The 19363-nt window shown below is 53.2% G+C and overlaps 1 protein-coding gene across 14 annotated transcripts in view; it reads right to left on the minus strand.

Annotated features, from left to right (window-relative positions):
* PLEKHA6 (pleckstrin homology domain containing A6) overlaps nucleotides 1-19363 on the minus strand; it is a 112182-nt gene that overhangs the window by 35775 nt on the left and 57044 nt on the right. For 5 of the 14 annotated variants that reach the window (XR_007458830.1, XR_007458829.1, XM_049634456.1 and 2 more), the window contains exons 1-5: nucleotides 9209-11451; nucleotides 7005-7085; nucleotides 6210-6324; nucleotides 1066-1170; nucleotides 338-410 (exon numbers count right to left, since the gene is read on the minus strand). Coding sequence is in view for 12 of the 14 variants with exons in the window: in XM_049634456.1 (XP_049490413.1) it covers nucleotides 338-410; nucleotides 1066-1170; nucleotides 6210-6324; nucleotides 7005-7085; nucleotides 9209-9240 (406 nt within the window). In the remaining 2 variants the exon portion in view is untranslated. Of the gene's footprint in view, nucleotides 1-337; nucleotides 411-1065; nucleotides 1171-6209; nucleotides 6325-7004; nucleotides 7086-9208; nucleotides 11453-19363 lie in introns of those variants that run through there. The other 9 variants (XM_049634453.1, XM_049634455.1, XM_049634457.1 and 6 more) reach the window with 5 other exon arrangements.

The raw sequence follows: 19363 nt of genomic DNA on the forward strand, positions 1-19363 counted from the left end.
GTGTCACATGACTTTCCTGGTCACCCACTGTGTCCTCCATCCGGACCTAGAACTCTGCCTGAAACCTCGAGGGTGCCCGGGAAGTACTGTTGAATGTGACGTGATCGAGCGCGTGAGCGAGCGGGCTCTGTCTTCATCCCACCGTCAGGACCCACAGGTGCCGGCAGCTACGGGGCATATTTGCATATCCCCCCCCCCCCCCCCCCCCACCGCCCGGCCACCGTTGGCCCACTGACCAACGTCCACCCGAAGCAGAGCCCGATGATTTGGCAGAACAAGCAAGAGTGGGCCCTGCCTTCCTGTGGCCCCTGCCAGCCCCAGTGGAAGCGAAGCTCACCTTTATAGTAGAAGAGACAGCGATCCACCAGGACGAACCAGCGCTTGTTCCACTGCTTGACCCCGGAGCTGGCCTGTGGGACACGTGGAGACAGACGGGAGGGACCGTGAGCTGGGCACGGGAGGGGGGATGCAGGGGAAGGTGTGCGGCACGAATTATATAAGGACATCCTGCCTCTGGTTGCGGTTTTGCCACTAACCAGTGGCAGCCGACCCCCTTAAGGCCTTGGGCGCAGGAAACGGACCCTGGACTATTGCCCGTGACCTTCCAGTTCTGTCTTTCTGGGCCTCAGCATCTCTCCCAGGGAAGATAAAAGGGGTGAGAGATGAGCCAGGATACGTGGGCAGAGGGCAGTCAGGCAGAGTGGCAAGGTCAAACTGGGAAGAATTAGCGGACCCCTAGACTAAGGACAGTCCCCTTAGCGCAGCAAGAGGGACCTGCTGAGAATGAGCCAGACGGCGCTCTCATGGGGTTGGTGACCCAGCGTACTTCAAAGTCACTGCATCTGCCCATCGGGAGACCTGGCTGGATTCCCATAGTTGACATTAATTTTTCTGTGTGATTTTGGGAAGACACTCAACTTCTCTGAGTCTTTATAAAATTAGGAGATTCACAGAGATATACCAAAAATAGGATACGGAAGCACATACCAAAACATGCAGGGACTCAGAAATACAGAGGAATGGGAGCGGCGGTCATGGTGGGGGGACCGGCAGAGGAGGCCTCACCTGCTTGAAGAGCCAGCCCGCCTTGGTGACAGGTGCATTGAGGTTCCGCTTCATGGAGTGTGAGCGCTTCCCAAAAGCGATGGCTTTGCGGGATGTTCGGGTTGCCTGGGGAGGCCGAGAGAGAAGCAGGCCTGACTTTCTTCCTGTCCTCCTCTCTGCTCTATCTGCAACGGAAGCTACCCTCGGTGGGAGCTGTATCTCTCTCCACGCCTGGGGGACTCGTCACGCCAAGAGGACCAGGTGGGACTCTTGGATCTGTCCTCACTCAAGGGCACAGCTGTCCAATTCTTCGCTGCTTTTCTCTTATCTCTAAAATGGGGCTCAAAATCAGTCCGACCTGTCTCACAATGGTGTGGGTTTTGTTGTGGTTGTTGTTGTGAAGAGAAAGTAAGATTTTTCATTTCACCCCCGGGCTTTCTTCTACTGTCCTGACTCCCCAACTCTTTTGTGAAGCTTTCTGGCACCCATCCAAATACAAGTGCATTCCCGATGTCATCATCCTGTCAGAGTCCTGCTCCCTCTCGAATGGCCGACGTAGCACAGAGCAGGGAGGATACACAAGTGTTCTCCTAGCTCCTTGTTGCCACATGGACACTGTCACCCTTCCACATGCTGGCAATAATCACTCTGGAAGCACCCCTGATCTTCCATTGTTTAGCCCTTTTCATCACTGTCAGCTTCTAGATCATTCCTTCAGAATCTTAGGATTCTGGTACCAATCATCCCCTTCATTCAAAGTCTTGCCATCACCGTGACCTTGTCCCTGATGATGACCCACCCACTGCCCTCACCTGATAGTACTGAGAGGTCCTCAGTTCCAAAGCCATTCGCTTCTACCCCAGCACTCACTCCCATGGCCGCACCTTTGACCTGGTCGCACCCAGGCCCCTTCACCACTGACATCTTCAATTCTGAGGTTTCGACTTCCTGACGCCCTCCTGTCCTTTGGGCTTGGTCACCCCATTACTCAACACCATCAGCTTTTCTACTCCACTGGCATCTCCAGCTCCTCAGTCCTCCCCTTTTCTTCTGGATCCGTCAGTTGCCTCTTGGTCGCATCTATTTCCCTAAGAAGCCCAGGGGTGCCTGAGTGGCTCAGTTGGTTAGGCATCTGACTTCTGCTCAGGTCATGATCTCGCGGTTTGTGGGTTCGAGCCCTGCATCGGGCTCTGTGCTGACAGCTCAGAGCCTGGAGCCTGCTTCGGATTCTGTGTCTCCCTCTCTCTCTCTGCTCCTCCCTCGCTTGCTCTCTGTCTCTCTCTCAAAAGTAAACAAACATTTAAAAAAATTAAAAAAATTACTTAAGAAGGCCAGGCCCCACATGGGAATAGGTCAGCTACCCTCCAAAACACCCCATCCGTTGTCATTGCTTGACCTTCTCTAAAACTCAAAATCCCCGAGCAATCAAATTATCCTCTCCCTGCACTCACTGCCAGAGTACGGTTCTGGCAGAGGAGAAGCACACTGCAGTACAGATGAGGCCACCACAGACCACCGTCCCCAAGCACAGCTCAGCTCATGAGCCATCATTCCGCTCCCTGCCCCGCGAGCTCCCCCTCTGCCCTCCCTGCGGTGGACCTGGCTCCCCTCCCGCCAACACACAGATAATCGGGCGATCAGACATGCACTTCCTCAATTTCACACCCTTTTACCTAGAAAATTACTGTCCTCACCACTCATCCCCTCTTTCTCTTCCATGTCAAAAGAGGTGTCGTCCTCCTTTTCAAGGCTAACACATTCGACCCGCCATCTCCTGGGACTTTGTTCCATTCACAATCTCCTCTCAAATCTGTCTTCAACTTTTCCTTCTCTACTGGCTGCTTCTCCTGGGCACATGGGCTCAGTCCTCTCCATCTTAAGGCATCAGTCTGTCTCTGTCTGTCTCTCTTCCCTCCACCTCTCTCTGTCACACACACCAGAATCCCCCCTCAACTCTACATCCACTGCCTGTTGTCAGGTAACACTTTCCCTCCTTTCCCTGCAGGAATATTCTCCTGGGAAGAGTCCTGACATCCTCTCCTCGCGTTTACTCCTAACCCCCCTGCACCTCTTTCCTGAAGTGGCAGCTGCAATGTCATTGAATTAAGGCTGCTCAGTCTTAGGCCATCATCCTAAGACCCTGGAGAGCATTTACTTTCTCTGTTTCCTGCGACTCTTGGTTTCTGTGACAGTATTCTTTCTTCTGAGCTCCTCCGCCTGTGGCCGCTCCTTCTCAATCTCCACCTTTACTCAACTGGTGGGCCTTGACCAAACTTCTAAAATTCTCATTTTTCTTGTTCCACGCTGTCTATGTATCTCATCTATACCCATTGCCTTGACTACCAGCAATGGGCTGAAAATTCCCTAATCTGTACCCAAGACTTCTCTCCTAGCCCTGGTCCATTTTGTAACAGGTTGTCCAGCCAGGATGAAGTAAATACAAACCCAAGCCCGTTGTCTTCCTAACCAAGCCTGTTCTGTATTTCTCACTTGGTGAATGGTACTACAATCCACCCACTTGCCCAAACTAGAACTCTGAACCGCCTCACACCGTTCCCTCCTCCCTCCTCTCCTTATCCCACATTTACGGGTGGGTGAGTCTATGTTCCTAATGGTTCTCGGATCTGTTCTTTCCTGTCGGGTCGTCATCTCTTCTTGCTATGCACCTTCTGGAACAAGTCAGGTTACTTCTCTAAAACAGGGTAATCATGACGCTCTCTTAATGTTTCTTACTACCTCTCACCACTTAGAAGACTATTCAATTTCTTAGCATGGCTCACAAGGCAGGTCTGTAAGAGTCGCCAGGCCCATGACCCACCTTCTGCCCCTCTACCCAACAGGTCCCTTGCGGTCAGGCCAAACTCCTGGTGGTTCTCTCCTATCCCGCCTGCTTTTGCTCATGACCCATGGAAGACAGAGGGATCAGGATCTCCCTTGTTCCCTAACAAATCCCAACTCATCCTTTAAGCCCAGTGTAGACCCCCCTTACTCCACAAAACCTCCTGGATCCCCCGGGACAGTTAGCTGCCCCTCCTGTCTGTCCACTCCTGTAGTCTAGAGCATGTCACACTGCAATGGAACTGTTGGCTTTCCAGCTCCTTCTCCAAACTCTGAGCTCTTTGTAGGGAGGAAGTTGAATCTTATTCATCTCTTCGTCACCAGAGCCCGGCAAGGTATCTGGCTACAATAAACATTTAGCAAATACTTGCAGAAGAAAGGAAAGAAGAAATTGGGATTTATTATAAAGCACACCCCAATCTGGGGAATAAAATTGTTTTCTAAACTTTACTAGTAAAAATCCACATATAAAGGCTGAGATTAGGCACCTGAATCACCTACTCCCCTAAGAATAAGCAAATCCGCAAATCCTTCCCTTCCTTCTCAGGCTCTCACCTGCCATAGCTTCACCTCCTCTCTGTGGCCTAGAAGCCACTCCCATAGTTCACCACTTCAGCCATTCTCCTGCCAAACCCTCCATACTCTCGCCTCCTTATCTTTCTGCCACGGCTTCCCAGCACCACTCAACCTTAGGCTAATCCAACCGTCTGCCTTCCCTGCTTTCACGGCCAGTCTGGGAGTGGTGCTGGAGTAAAACCACACACAACTGTGGACTGGAGTCAGCCAGAGTCAAGTCTGTGACCTCAGTTGACCATTCGACATCATCACACAATATTTCATATTCCCCTCGTGGTCCTCTGTTCCCGTTCTCCAAACCTTGGGCATATTCTCAAGCCTCATTGCCTCTCCACCCACCCCACTCTCTGCAGAAAACCCTACCTCCTACCTCCCTGTAGAAGTTGAGGACGTCAGATGGGAACGTCTTTAACTTTCTACACCCCCACCTCCTAGCTTCACATGACTTTCCCTTGTAGCTCAGGAGTACCCCTTCCCTATGCAGGCTAACAGCACCTCTGCATCGGACTTCTCCTGTCTCCACAGAAATGAGACTCACGGCTGTCCCCTTCCTCCTGAACCCATCTACTGGGCCATGCCCCTTCTGCTCGCACATCTCAAAACAAAACAAGATGGACCAAGCAGACCTCCTGCCATCTTGCATATCTTCTGGCTTCTGTCCCCTACCCCTCATTCCCCCTAACAGTGAAGTTTCTTTACAGATATGTACATTTCAATATTTCAAACACTTCAGAAAAGTAGAGAATAAATCACCACTTTGTTGGTTTCTAACAAAACGTGACAAATACAGCTGAAACTCCCTTTGAGCCCCTCCTCAATCTCATTACCTTTCTTCCTTCCTAGAGGCAACTGCTGACCCAAAACTAGTCAGCTTGGCAGTGGTTATTTGCTTGTACTACAAATATACCTATACATATGCCATATCACTTTCATGTCCGTTTTACGTAAGCGATAGCACGTTTTTCATATTCTGCAACTTGCTTCTTACCCAACATTACATTTTCGAGATTTATCCTCGTTAATACACATAGCTCTCGTGCAATTTAATTTTTGGAGAGCACTCTATTATATGACTGTACTACCCCTTACTGTCCAGTTTCTTAGAAGACTAGTTTCTACTCTTCATCGTCTGTCTGCCCTCCCATCTCCTCTTTAGCTCTCTCCTGCTCGCCTTCTGCCCCCATCCCACCACCTGTCAGGTTCTCCAGTGGTACGCCCCATGGACGCTTTCAGCCCTTATCTTACTGGACCTCTGTGCCACATTCTTGTCTGGATTACTTCTTCCTCCTGAGGCTCTCCTTCCTTTCTGAGCTCTCAATTGGCATCTCCTCCAAGAATGATTCCTCTTTTGCCATCCCCCTAGATCAGTGGTTCTCAATAGGTGGAGGAGGGGGCAATTTTGTGCCCCAGGGAACATTTAACAACGTCTGGAGACGCTGGTTGTCATAGGGCAGGTATTACTGACATCTAACGGGTATAGGCTGGGGATGCTGCTTAACATCCTATAGTGACAAGACAGTCCCAAACCACAAAGAACTATGTGGTTCCAAATGCTAACAGTGCCAAGGTTGAGAACCCCCAGTCTAGAGATTGATCTTCCATAAGGTTCCGGTCTGACCCCTCTTCCCTTCCTGTGCTCTACCCCTCTTGCATCACCTCACTTGCTCTTTGGAGACTGTTGAAACAGCTGGACAGGCTAGCATATTTCCTAGGATTCCTACCTGACAGCTTGCCTTGGGGGCTAGACTTACCCGGACGCTGGGCCGCTCTGGGGGGACCTCGGACACCATGTTGTGGTTGGATGTGTCGCTGTTGGTGATAGCCGGGCGTTTTCCACCTGCTTTATTGGACATGTCCAAGGCCGATCTGATTTCAGGTTGATGAAAACAGAAGAAAGGGACTGGTCAGAACCCAGAAAGAATGGAAGGGCCCTAGCTGTATCCCTACCCTGCCACCCACTGTTCCAGCATTAGCACAAAATCACATCCCCTAAGTGCTATCAAGAGGTCACCTCAGCTGCTCCTTCCGCTCTTCTGAGACCACATGCCAGTAATCTTGGTTGGGCATTTTCCTCTTTCTTTCCTGTAAACTTATTTTAAAAACCTAGACCTTAGGACTCTGGAACTCCTTTTCCTTCTAACTGAAGAGACACAATGCCTCAGTGGATATGAGAGTCATTTAATGATCTTTCTTTTCCTTCCATTCACTGAGCCGAGATCCACAGAGGAAGCCGAGAGGAATTCACATTTGGCTCTCAGGGTTATATCACCTTCTCTCAGCACCTCCCTCAAAGGCCCCTGGGTGATACACCCACCTCAAAACTATCTCACTCCTCGAGCCTGAGATCTGGGAGACACTGGGAAAAGTGGGTGAGGTCAACGAGCTGGATGGCCCTTAGAAGCTTCCATTCCTCAGGACTGAGGTGAGAGACCCTAACTCCCTCTGCTCTCCACACCCCCTCTTTCCCCTTCCCAGCTGCAAAGTGGCAGTGGGGGCGGGGGTGGGGAAGGCTGGAAAGGTCAAGCAGCCAATGGGGGCAGACATACGTTTTCAAGTTAAATTTTTTGTTTTCTTCTGGGACCTGGCCAGTCACTGGGTGCAGAAATGTGTTCCGTCTTTCATTGTGGCTGTGGAGGCAAAAAAGAGAGAGGTTGTGATAAAGACGGAGAAGGCAGAGACACAAGCTAAAGGAAGGGTGGGCCCCAGGCAATGACAGGGCCCCGATGGCCACATGGGAGATGGTCCCTCTGTCGTGTGTGGGGTCCAGGAGAGGCAGGCTGGGGGGCTGGGCTGCAGAAAAAGCAGCTGCAGTCAGGTGGGGGGTAGGGAGACACCTTTCACTAGTCAGTGCTAACTACTTACACAGATCGCTGAGGCTGGAAATACGTCCCACTTAACCCCTTCAGTGGTGACCCTGGGCTTGTAAGTGAGTGGGGGGGGGGGGCGGGGCAGGAGTCTCCAACAGCCAAGGTTTTGTGTGTGGCAGGTTCTCTCCCAGGAACTGCTCCTGCCCGTGCCCCACATAAAAACTGCTCACTCATTATTTGCTGAAAGAATTCCCTTGTGACCTTGGACTCCTTTCTCTCCTGTTTTATGTTGCATCTCTTGCTTTACGTGAAACCAGAGATCCAGAAACTCCATTCCTGAGCTCGGGCTGGGACCCACTCACGCTTCCAGTCCAGGGTCCCTGCATCTAAGGGGCCACTTGATGTACTGAGGCCCCAGGGACCGTCAGGCATCGAGGTGAGTGCCGGCTCCACAGTCACATCTAATTAAGGGATGCTGGGGCCTGGGGTGGGCTGGGGTGCTGGGAGGACAGGCTGCTAGGAAACAGGGTCTGTGCAGAAGCAGATGGGGAGCAGGGCCGTGGAGGCTCCTTGGGGAAGTCCTGCTGTGGCTCTCTGGCTGGCTGAATGTCAGCCTAGTTTCCTGGTGGCTTCTGGGGGAGACAGACAGTCTGTGAAAAGGGTAGCAGATAGACCTTAGAGGGGGGCTGGTGCTGTGGGTCTAAGCCACCAATGGCAGCCATTGAAGATGGCTTCTGCGAACAGGGGACCACTTGGCAAGAACATTGTAGGATCCAAGCATCTAGCCAGTGGGGGACTGGGTGAGTTTTAAGGTCTTCACTCATCCCTCGTGAGAGATGCTGTGAGAGCCCAGAATAGTCTCAGTCCGCCCCAAGAAGCAGGCACCTGGACGGCGCCTGCTGAAGCCATGCCAAGCTTGGGGCTTGGGGCGGGGGGGGGGTCCTGACACCAGGCCACTTGAGCACTCTGACAGAGATCAGCCAGGGCTGCCTGGCATGTGGCACCCCAGCCGGCCCCCGAGGAAAGAGAGCCTAGCTTGGTCCCTTCCACTCCACGTGAGAAGTAACCTTGTGGAGATCCCTCTTCGGTAGTCCGGGAATCTCAGCCCCTGGGCTGTCTGCTGGAGTTAGAGATAATAACAAACGGTGGGTTTTTTTTTTCGGCTCCCAAACCAGCCATGTGCAGATAGAATCCAAAGCCCTGTGCAGAGAAGCCCGGTGAGCAGTGGCCACCGTCTATGTGGAAATCTAGGGTTTTGCAGCTTGGGCTTGCCGGCCAGGACCCTAAATCTGGCCAGTGTCCACCAGGACTCGGTTCCAACTCTAGCATATTGCTCACCTGCTCTCCACGTCTCAAACTTTATTCCCTCCTCCCTCCAACAGGGATGCTCTCCTCAACTGCAGGGCGTCGTTGCAAGGAAGGGTGACTGGTTGCAGTCCCCCCTGCCCCCCGCCTCTCCCCCATCGGGAGGCGAGCAGTTTGTGAAAATAAGGTCCTCGAGGTGCCAAGATCTCTGCTTTTCCCCGGTGGCACAGAGCGCCTGCTCCCCACCTCCCACGTCCAGCCCGCTACATGTTCCCTGTGCTAACGGCCGGAACCTTCCCCACACACACTGGTATAGACAGACACACACACACACACACACACGCACACAGTCTGCTGTCAGCCGGCACAGGTCTCTCAAGGGACAGCGAATTGCTCCCTGCCCCAGACTCTCCTACCCAGCAACCCCTACAAATGACGTCCTCTCTCCATCCCGGCGCTACCAATTTCAAAATAGCTTCCCCTTCACAAGCACTGCAATGCAGCAGCCATTGACCTAACTCCTCTTCCTTCTCCAGGTCAGGTCTGGCAGGGCCCTCGCTCAGAAGCCCCCGACCCAGCGAGCCACCCATCAGCCCGCTCACGGAACTCGGCTCACCGGCCACTGAAGAAATCCCTACCTGACCCGCCGATCAGCCCGAAACTTCAACATCCTTTTGGCAGCTCTGTCCCCTGTTCGGCAGCCTCAGAGGACCTGCCAGCCACCCTGCTCCTACCATCCCTCTGAGAAGTAAGTCCTCCGGGTCCCGGTGGCCAGCTCAGGGCGCGAGGCAGGCGCGGCTGGCTCCCCCTCCTCCCGGCTCCGGCACCAGGCGAGGGGGAGGGGCTCTCCCCGGGTGGTGGCAGGGGGTGCCCAGGTGCCCTGGGGGGCCCGTGGCTTCCTAGCATCCAGCCCGAATGCTGCTGTCTGAGTGCTGGAGGCAGAATAAATGAGCAGGGATGATATCCTCCCGGTCCAGGTCCCCGAGGAGAAAACGCTGAAACAGAGGCGGGCGGGCGCCGAGCAGGTGTACAAGTTCCAGGTAGTCCGACCTCCCTGAGCTAAGGACACAGAGTGGCCGGGCGGGCGGAGCCGTCTGGGGCCACACTCCCATCTGCGTGGCCTGCAGGAAGACGGTCTTTCCTGCCTCCCGACCCCCAGCCCCGAACGCAGGCCCTTGGGCTGAAATCCACGTGCCTCGCAGAGACCCTTCTGATCCCGCAGGCACGAGGGTTAGAAGAAGCTCCAGGCTCGGCTGCTGCCACTGCCTAGAAGCTGAGATTAAGTTTCCCAGACTTCGGCGCAGACAGGGCACAGCGAGGGGGGCTTCTGCCCAGCAAACGCCCCCCCCCCCCCAACGTGCTCTCTTAGGACCCAGCCCTGCCTGGCTTGCCCTCCGCTTGGGGTCCAGCTGAGGGGCACGGGGAGCCAGAGCTGGTGGCAAGGACCTGGCTTCTTTGCTCTGGTGAACTGGAAGGAAAGCTTCCTCCCAAAGCTTGTGAGGAAGAGGGCAGCAAACAGGGCTCAGAGGGGGTCACCGTGTGTTTACTTCTGAAAATCTTCCCAGATGCCATATGATAAATCCCAGCTGGCGACTGTTGGATCTGCTCAGGGGCAAAGGAGGTTTGCATCGCCTTGAAGTTCCCTGAACTCTCCGGGGGCTGAAGACAGTCAGATCTCCCCTTTCCCTAATGCCCTCGGTGTCTCAGGGTCCTGGGACTGCAAGGGCCTTCTGAAGGTCATCTCTTCCAACCCCCTGCCTCCAGGCAAGCTCACTCTGCAATCAATCTCATTAAGTGCCCTGGCTCTTCACAAAGGGCTCCAGCAAGGGAGGCTCCAGACCCGCTGTCAGCTTATGCTGCCAACTTGTTCTTTTTTGATATCAAATTTCAGTTCCTCTGGCTTTCCATATTATTCCATTTCTGCCTTCGGATGACAGAATCCCTTCTGAGCAGCGTGGTCCCTTATCGCAGCACCAGGCAGTCCGTTGACATCATAGTCTGTTGTTATGGCAATTCTGTGATGTCACAACAGACACTGAAAGGGGAGGGCGCATCTAATTTTTTGGATCGAGGTCACAGCTCAGAGAACCGTGCAATCAATGAATGCAAAAGCGAGCAGACAACATTATTATTTAACTGTGACAAGACAAGCCGGCTGGCGAGAGCTGGGTTCAACAGCTACTGATGTTGAGGCAACTAATCCTAAATCCAAACGGTCAATATATTCAACCATTTAGCGGTACTTTTGCAAATGGTGACAAGAGCCTTCGGTTGCCAGATCCCACCTCTCTCTGGCCCAGCCTAATTATTTGAGCCCTGCTATGGTTGTGGGAATCTGGGCCCTCCTCTGGTGCCAGCTTGAGGTCTCTGCCTGTGCACAGTAGGCGCCTAATAAATATTTGTTGGACCAACGAGCAAATGAATGAACGAACAAAAGAAACCCTCCGTGCTCCGACTTAATTTTTAGCCACCTGCATTTGGAGTTTGACATTCTGTTACCAAGGGCCTCCCTACCTTTGCTCTCTCTTAAAATTAATTACTTCCTCTCCATGAGAGAAGCTCTGTCTCTGCCCCCTCGCCCCTTCACTCAGCTCCCCTGCCTGGCTCCCCCTCGAATATATAGCTTGGCTTTGATCCGTCTTCATTAGGAGGGGAAGAAAATTAAGCTCCTCCGTACAGGAGGAGGGAGTGGAGGTGCATTGGGAAAATGAGTTTTCTTCCTCTAGAAGGCAAAAAATATCCCCTTTCTCTTCAAGCTGAGCTCAGGAACCTCCCACAGGCTTTGCTTAAGTTGTAAGCTAAGTTACTTCTCCCATGCCCAGTGAAGCTAGCACAAGGGAGTAGGAATGTAGGCTCCGGGGCTTTCCCTGCTTGTCGAGGGCTCTGAAATCCTCAGGGTTCAGGCACACAGAATGCCTAGCTGGGGTTCTTTTCCTTCACCACTAAACTGCACAGAATGACAGGTTGTCATTTTAGGGTAGACGTCAAGAAGAACTTACCAGGTGCAGGATATTTTAAAAGGGAAACAAGGATAGGTGATTCATTTTTTCTCTCTTCTTTCCTTTTTTTTTTTTTTTTTTGGTGGGGGTATGTCAAAGGCCTCCATTTCTCAGGAACAAATAGTTATGAGTACATCTCCAAATGGACCTCCTGATTCCTACACCCCAAAAAGGGGGAGAATCTCAAGCAGTCAAGCAGATTTTGTGATGGAGGCAGGAACATCCCTAAACTCCTGGATCTCCCACTGGGTGGCCACCTTATCCACTGTGCCTACAAACGTGGCCCCAATGGCAGTGCCACCGGTGAAAAGAGAATTGGGCAACACCAGGCTTTCAGTCCAAGATCCAACGGGAATTAGCAATGTGACCTGACTTCTCTGGTTATTCGTTTCCTCGTGTGCAAATGAGGTACCTTCTAATTCTATGAAATAATAGCTGGCACTTGCAAACTGTGAAATGTTTTATGCATAAGAGATAATGGCGATGATTAATTTGCTTAGAAACAAATCAAGAAACATGCCAGGTGCCGGAGCTAGAAAAGGAAAAACATACCATTCAGGTTTAAGAAGGCTACGTGCGTGGGGCGGGGGCTGGCTTTCCAGAAGTGCCAATACCAGTAAATTACAACAAGCAGAGGCCGGGCATCCACCTCCCCTTCCTAGTTAGGGCTTTCCTACTTCCTGAGGCGCCCTCAGTCTCCAGGTCCTGGTGACAGCCTCGCTACAAAGATAACCCAGTACTGATCTGTCTCCAAACATCCTCCCCAAGCATCGGCATCTGTCTAGAGGGCTACTGGCACTACACGGTCAAAGGCAGCAAATTCAACCCCAGTCTCCGCGACCCTTTGTAGGCATGCATGGTTGCACACGTGCGCGCACGCACACACACACACACACACACACACAGGTTGGACGCCCAGAGCTCCCACCGTGATAAATATTGAACAACTAGAAAAATACACTCAACGCCTTCCACCCTCTGGGCCCCTCCTGGTTATCTGCCCTACACCAAGCTGCCTCATTTCCATAGCTCCCGAGAATCTGCTGACAGAGAATTAGCCCTGGCTAGGCTTCCCCATCCAGAGAGCACTTTGGCTTCTGGCATCACAGCTCATTATATGGAGAGAGGACATGGGGTGAGTGGGGGGGGGGAAGCGGGGGGGGGGGGGGGGGCGGGGGGCGCAAGGTTGGGGGAGGGAGGAAGGTAGGGAGAGGTTGCAGCTCCCCACCTCCCCCCCCACCATGTCTCATCATTATTTTTGAGCAGCTTTATCTTCTCCGGCATTCTGTCCCAATTAAAACCAGCTCGGTTTACAGTTCCAACAGCGCTGGTGTGCCTGACCATTGAAGCTCTCCTGATCATTCCTCGGGAAAAATACGCTGCCCTAGCCGACTTCTCCCCACCAAAGTCCCTCTGTCCTCCGGCCTATTGCTGCCACACAAAGAAGCCAAAGGAGGTCAGGCCCCGGTGGCCCTCCTGGGGATCTGCAGGTGGCAAGGAGCACCTCGGCACGGCACTGTCTCTTCTCCACGTGCTTGCTGCCTGCAGAGCAAAATCCCAGCTCTGCGGGCTCCGGGGACCCAGCTGCCAGCCTCACACTGGTACTCGTTCTCTCCTCTCTGTCCTTGCACCATCCTTCCTCCCAGGCCACAGTCATTTCCAAAAGGGCAGGAATAGGGCGTCCTCTGCCAAGCAAGCTTGGAATGTCCTGAAATGCTAGGCCACTGGGCTGAGCGGCTAAAAGGTAAGACTCGGGCCGCCCCCTTTCCTGCTCAACTCTGCCTATCCTCACAGCCCCCATCCCCACCCCAAAGGGCCAAAACACATTTCCCTGACTATGACCGGTTGTGGAATGCTGGGGGATGTTCACCCGGAGCTCGGCCCCTACCTCAGATAGAAAGCAGATGAGCTGGCTTAGTAGCCAATGGAGGGGAAATCACAAATCAGGGGGCCAGAGTCAGGTTTCCTCCCTTCCCCACTGTGTCCTTCCTGGGGTCTCGCCGTACTATCTCCTAGCCCCTGCCCTGGGCTGGAAAGAAGCCCCAGACGGCAGGGTAAGGGTTGCGCTCTCGCGGGCTCTTTAGTCCCGGTCACTGTTTGTAGCGTGCACGCGCGTGTGTGTGTGTGTGCGGCGGGGAGCGGCGGGTATCTCAGGGAGGGGAAGTTTGCGGGGAGTGTTCACTCTGATCTTGTGCCCCAGCTTGGATTATCTTATCTTCAAACTGATGATGACGGCGACGACGATGACGATTTTACTTTATGTGATTCCATTCATCTTCTGAAAAATGAAGATAACCGGGGTGGATATTCAGCACAGCCATGCTATGTTATGAAAACGTTGAAATTCTCCCTTATTGGTCAGTAAAGAGCACCTCCTCTGAGCCTCTTGAGCGCCCCCTCCTCACCTCCCCACCGGTGCCTACCCCCCCCCCCCCAGAGATCCAAAGACACCACGGGGGGGGGGGGGAACCACAGGACTCCAGGCCCCTGCCCTTTCTGGTTGATGAATTACTGAACATCATTCCTGAAGTCGCCATTCCTTAACTGTCAGAACACCAATGGCCCTTGCAAGTGTCAAGATCGGGATTCTGGGCCCAGAAGTTGTGATGTGCAGGACGCAGGACGAGAGGGGCCTTTCCCGCTTTTCCACCCCACGCCTGACCCAACTTGGGAGAACTGGGGCAACGCAGCTCCCTGGGGCTCCTCACCTTCCTTGCCCTCACGCTTTGGTTTTGTTCCCTGCTGAAGGGAAAGGAAATTTAGGAAGGACTGTCATTCTGGCTCTACCTTCCCTCCTCACAGCCTTTCCTGAGTGGTGAAGCCTGATGGGAGCAGGGGGAAGGCCCCAGTCTCTTCCCTCAGCCTCCAAGCCGCCTTCTCCTGACAGTCAGCAAGAGTCCCATGAGATAAAGGGGCAGGATACTAATTAATTACTGTCTCCCCCCCACCATCCCCACCCCCCCACCCCGGCTCTGAGCTAAATCCCAAAACCCCAACCTTTCAGAAGCTGAGGCGGCCCAGCTGTCTGCTTCCGAGCCTCCAGAAGGTCACTGGAACCAGCTCTCTTCATTCCTAGCTCAGCAGATTTGGTTCTGGTGTCCCAGACAACAGTCCCACCCCACCTCACCCCAAGGGAAAGCATTCGACAGAGTAAGTGTTCAGAGAACAATGCAACCAGACTAATGTCCCTCCTTCCACACCCTCCAAGGCTACAAATGCCTTCTCAGTTATCAATCCAGCAACTGGGGAGGGTCAAGTTGTCCTGTGCCTCAGCTTCCTTGTGTCAACAATGAACCAACGGTGCAGCCACTCTGGAAAACAGTATGGAGGTTCCTAAAAAAACTAAAAAGAGAACTACCCTATGACCCAGCAATTGCACTACTAGGCATTTAACCACGGGATACAGGCGTGCTGTTTCGAAGGGACACATGCACCCCCATGTTGATAGCAGCACTATCGACAACAGCCAAAGTATGGAAAGAGCCCAAATGTCCATCGATGGACGAATGGATAAAGACGATGTGGTATATATATATACAATGGAGTATTACGCGGCAATCAAAAAGAATGAAATCTTGCCGTTTGCAACGACGCGGATGGAACTGAAGGGTATTATGCTAAGTGAAAGTGGTCAGTCAGAGAAAGACAAACATCATATGACTCCACTCACATGAGGACTTTAAGAGACAAAACAGATGAACATAAGGGAAGGGAAACAAAAATGATATAAAAACAAGGAGGGGGACAAAACAGAAGAGACTCTTAAATATGGAGCAGACGGTTACTGGAGGGGGTGTGGGAGGGGGGATGGGCTAAGTGGGGAAGAGGCACTAAGGAATCTACTCCTGAAATCATTGTCGCACTATATGCTAACTAATTTGGATGTAAATTAAAAAAAATAAAATTAAAAAAGAACAATAATTAAAAAAATGAACCAATGGTAATAAGTAGGCCTTGTTCAGTACACAACACAGATGAAGGGGTTCAGAACAAAGGGGATAAATTAAGCTCATGTGGTCTGGGCTTTGCATTTGGAGGAAGGCAAGGCCCATATCAGAGTCAGGGAAGCTGAGGTCCGTTGTCCCAACCCTAGTGACTGGAGAGAGAAGACAAAGTTCCTGTTCTTTGTCCAATCTGAGCCTTTTTTGTCTCCAGGAAAGAAGAGGGACAAAGCTTCATGATTCAGAGGGGAGACACCTGCTCCACCAGGCTGGCTGCGAGAACGCAGGGATAAAAGACACAAACCCTCTTACTTATAAGCCCGTGGGCCATAGGTCTGGGGACTGTGTGTGACACGGAGCGGGGGCGGGGGGGTACCCATGAATGTTAGTCCGACAACACCTGCCTAGGTGCAGAGATGCGGAAGGGCGGCCGCATGCAAACTGCTTACCGCCTGGGCCTTCTCGGTTGCTGTTGGCCAGCACCTCACACACAGTAGGAACAGAATGGGTGATGGCCGTGGTTGCAGAGGCAGTGGGGGGAGTGGACGTGTGCCATCGCACTTTGGGAGATGGAACTGTGAGTGAGAGAGGCGGGAGGGCTCAGCTTCCGGTCCCTCTCGCTGGGGGATGTGAAGGCAGGTTCCATATGCTCCGGGGCCCCCTCCTCTCCTCCCCCCTCCCAACTGGCCAGCCCACGCTGATAAGAGTCTATGAAGAAGGGGCTTTGTCTGGGGGAGAGGAGAGCAGTAAATCAATGGGAGCAGAGAGCAGGGGCCTGGACAATTGCTTCTGGGGGGGAGGAGCCCTCATCTCAGGGAGGTGCATGGAGCAAGGGGGGGCAGAGGCAGGCGGATGGCAGCAAAGCTTTAGTGTTAGCATCACCCCTCACCTGCCCTGGGGGAGCCAAGCCGGCCCCTCCCCCCAGGGAGGGCTCAGCTGCTCATCTCTCCTAGACTGGGGGACACAGATGGATTGTGGGACATTCTGAACACCTCCTTCTGCTGGGAGTGAGGAGTCTGGAACTTCCCATGTGCCTGGGGAGCTTGCCAAGGGCTCTGAGGGCAGAGGCATCTCCCCAGATTGCTGTCTGCTGTAGGGAGGATCCAAAGTGATCCTGGGAACACAGGCCACCAGTGGAACGGGCCAGAAAATGGCTGTACCTGGGGAAGGTCATTGCCGTCTTCCCCCTCTGTGGACTGAAGACAGCTGTAGAGTGCTCCCCCTGCTATCCCAGAGAGGAGAAGTGAGATCTAGAAAGGAAAGGACTTAGAGAACTATTGAAGAAGGCTGTCACATAGAGTCAAAGAATGGAGAGCGTGTGGGTTATCCTTACGGAAAAGGGTGAGGGCAGTGGTTTCCCCATCTGTAACAGAGTGACACCAGAGATGTTAAGTTAAACAAGATCACATGTTGGAAGCACATAATAATTCCTCGGCAATTGCTGAAGTTATAATCATTAATAAATTAAAGGGATCGCATAAAACAAGTAACATTATTCTAAAGCTGTGCCGTCCAGTTTAGTAGCCATTAGTCATATGGGACTATTTACACTGGAATTAATTAAGATGAAATAAAATTAAAATGCCAGTTCCTCGTCATGCTAGCCACATCTCACCGTGTGGCTCAACGGTCACAGTCGCCAGAGGCGACCACACGGGACAGACAGCCATGGCGCACTCTATCATCGTGCAGCAGTCTATCTGGACAGCACGGGGCCAGAGTCTCTGCAAGCCACCTTCCCGTTCTAATATTTTTTGATTCTCTGGAACATGCACTTCCACACCAGCTGCTCTGGGCTCAGGGTCCTCAGGGAGTACAGGTGCCCTGCTAGTCCTCAGCTACAGCAAGAAGCAGGGGAAATCTGCCACCACCACCAGAGTTTGATACATTTCAAAGTCGCATCAGAATTGATTTGGAGAATCCATCACTTTTTAAAGCATATACATTAAGAGATTCCCCTCCAAGTTGGGGAATATTGTTACCGACAGCCTGTTGGGGGCAGGCTTGGGGGAGGCACTGGGGAAAGGTTACACAGCAGCTCACTCTGTGCAGAGAGGAGAGGTGGTAAGGGGGAAAGAATGGGGGAGCCCGGTCCTCCCCTGCCTTCCTTTTCCTTCTTGGATTGGCCAACTTTTGGCAGGGACCAGAGGGAGGAGGAGGAAAGAGGTGATCTGCAGGGTCCTTTGGTTTAGAACAGGAAGAGCAGGCACACAGGGAAAAGATACAGGAGTGGCCACCAAGGACAGGGGGCTTAGAAGTCCTCCTTCCCTGCGCCTCCCCCATCCCACCCTACCACCCAGACCTGGAGCCTGTGGTAATCACAGGGAAACAATCTGTCCCTAAACAAACAGCACTTGAAGGGGGTGCCAGAGTGCGTTCATTGATAACCCAGGCCGAGACAGGGGAGGAAGATCTCAGAGGAACGGGAGAGGCACTCCTAGGCCTAGACCCCAGCCAAGGAAAAGAGGGGGCCTGCAGAGGGAAGGGAAGAGGGAGACAGAAAGAGGGGACCACTGTCCCCACCCCTGTTCCCCCCGCCCCCGCCTGCCATGCAATAGCCTTGAAAGAAGACGAGGCAGGGAAGCTGCAACAAGAAGGAACAGAATGCTCTCGGGAGGGGAGTGGAGAGGAGGAAAGGGAGAAGGATGCTGTACTGGTGCCGGTCAGGACAGGAGCCAGTCCAGGTAAGTGACACCAGAGTAACAGGTGCGGCTGCCTGCACCTGTCAGAGCGTGTGAGCCACTGTGCTGCTGTTGCAACTCCCGGCTGGGCCCGGGGACGGCACAGCCTACGGAATTCCCAGGGCCTGGTGCAAAATAAAAACGCGGGGCCCCTTGTTCGAAGATTAAGAATGTCAGGATGGCAACAGCAGAGCATTAAACCAGGCCTTGCTGAGCCTGAGGGGCCCACTGCACAGGCTGTATGCCCAGGAAGTCCACCCAGCCTGGGGGTGCCAGGCCCTCCGTGCCACTTCCCCTGGGACTGTGAGGGCGGAAGGCGGCCGATCCCCTCTGCGGCTCGCTCTCTTAATACAGGGCAGAGCACAACAAGTGGCCCCGCTCCTCCCATCTCTACTCCCCCCCCCCCACCTTTCTTGGCTCACATGCCCAGAAACTTGGCTTTTGCTCTTGCCCTGCTGGGTCCCGGGCCCGGCCCCTCCCCTTTCTTGTGCCTGGTTTCTGTTTGCCTGTGGGCAGCCCGGCAGCTGAAGCGCCCAGCTGAAAGCCACCAGGGGCTTGGGTTTGCCTTATCTCTCAAATCTGCCTTCAAGATGGCACAGGGAGTGCTCCGTTCCTACCCAACAGTCCCCTTCAGGGCCACCTAACATCAGCATTATGCCCTCCAACCTTTTTCGTCCCAAGAAAGTGGCACGGCTACAAAAGAGCTCCTGGCTAAGGGAGGTGGGGGCGGCGGGGCAGCAGGGTGGGGGAGTCAACATTTCTGCTTTGGAGAAAGATCAGGCTTTCATTTTTTGTCACATGTGCACACATGAGTACACACGCGTGCTGAGCATACACACACACACACACACACACACACACACACACACACACCCCATCAGCTGAAAACAGTCCACCTGCCCCCTCCAACAAAACCCAGAACTCTGGTCCACATTCCCTGCAGGAGTCTGACTTATCTGGAGACGGTGCCTGGGTCAAAGAGCACAAATGTTTTGGAAGCTGAGGGAAGGAGGGACCTGAAGTTGAGAGAAAGGGAACGAGAGACACCCGAACCCAAAAGATTGGTCCTCTTTTTTTTTCTGGATTTGTCTGGCTCCCAAATGACAAACTTTGTCTTCTTCATGAGAGTCGCACTCTCGGCCCACTGCCAGCTCTCTGCACCGCCGCCTCCC

Source organism: Panthera uncia, chromosome F1 (genome assembly GCF_023721935.1).
Source record: "Panthera uncia isolate 11264 chromosome F1, Puncia_PCG_1.0, whole genome shotgun sequence".
NCBI classification, from domain to species: domain Eukaryota; kingdom Metazoa; phylum Chordata; class Mammalia; order Carnivora; family Felidae; genus Panthera; species Panthera uncia.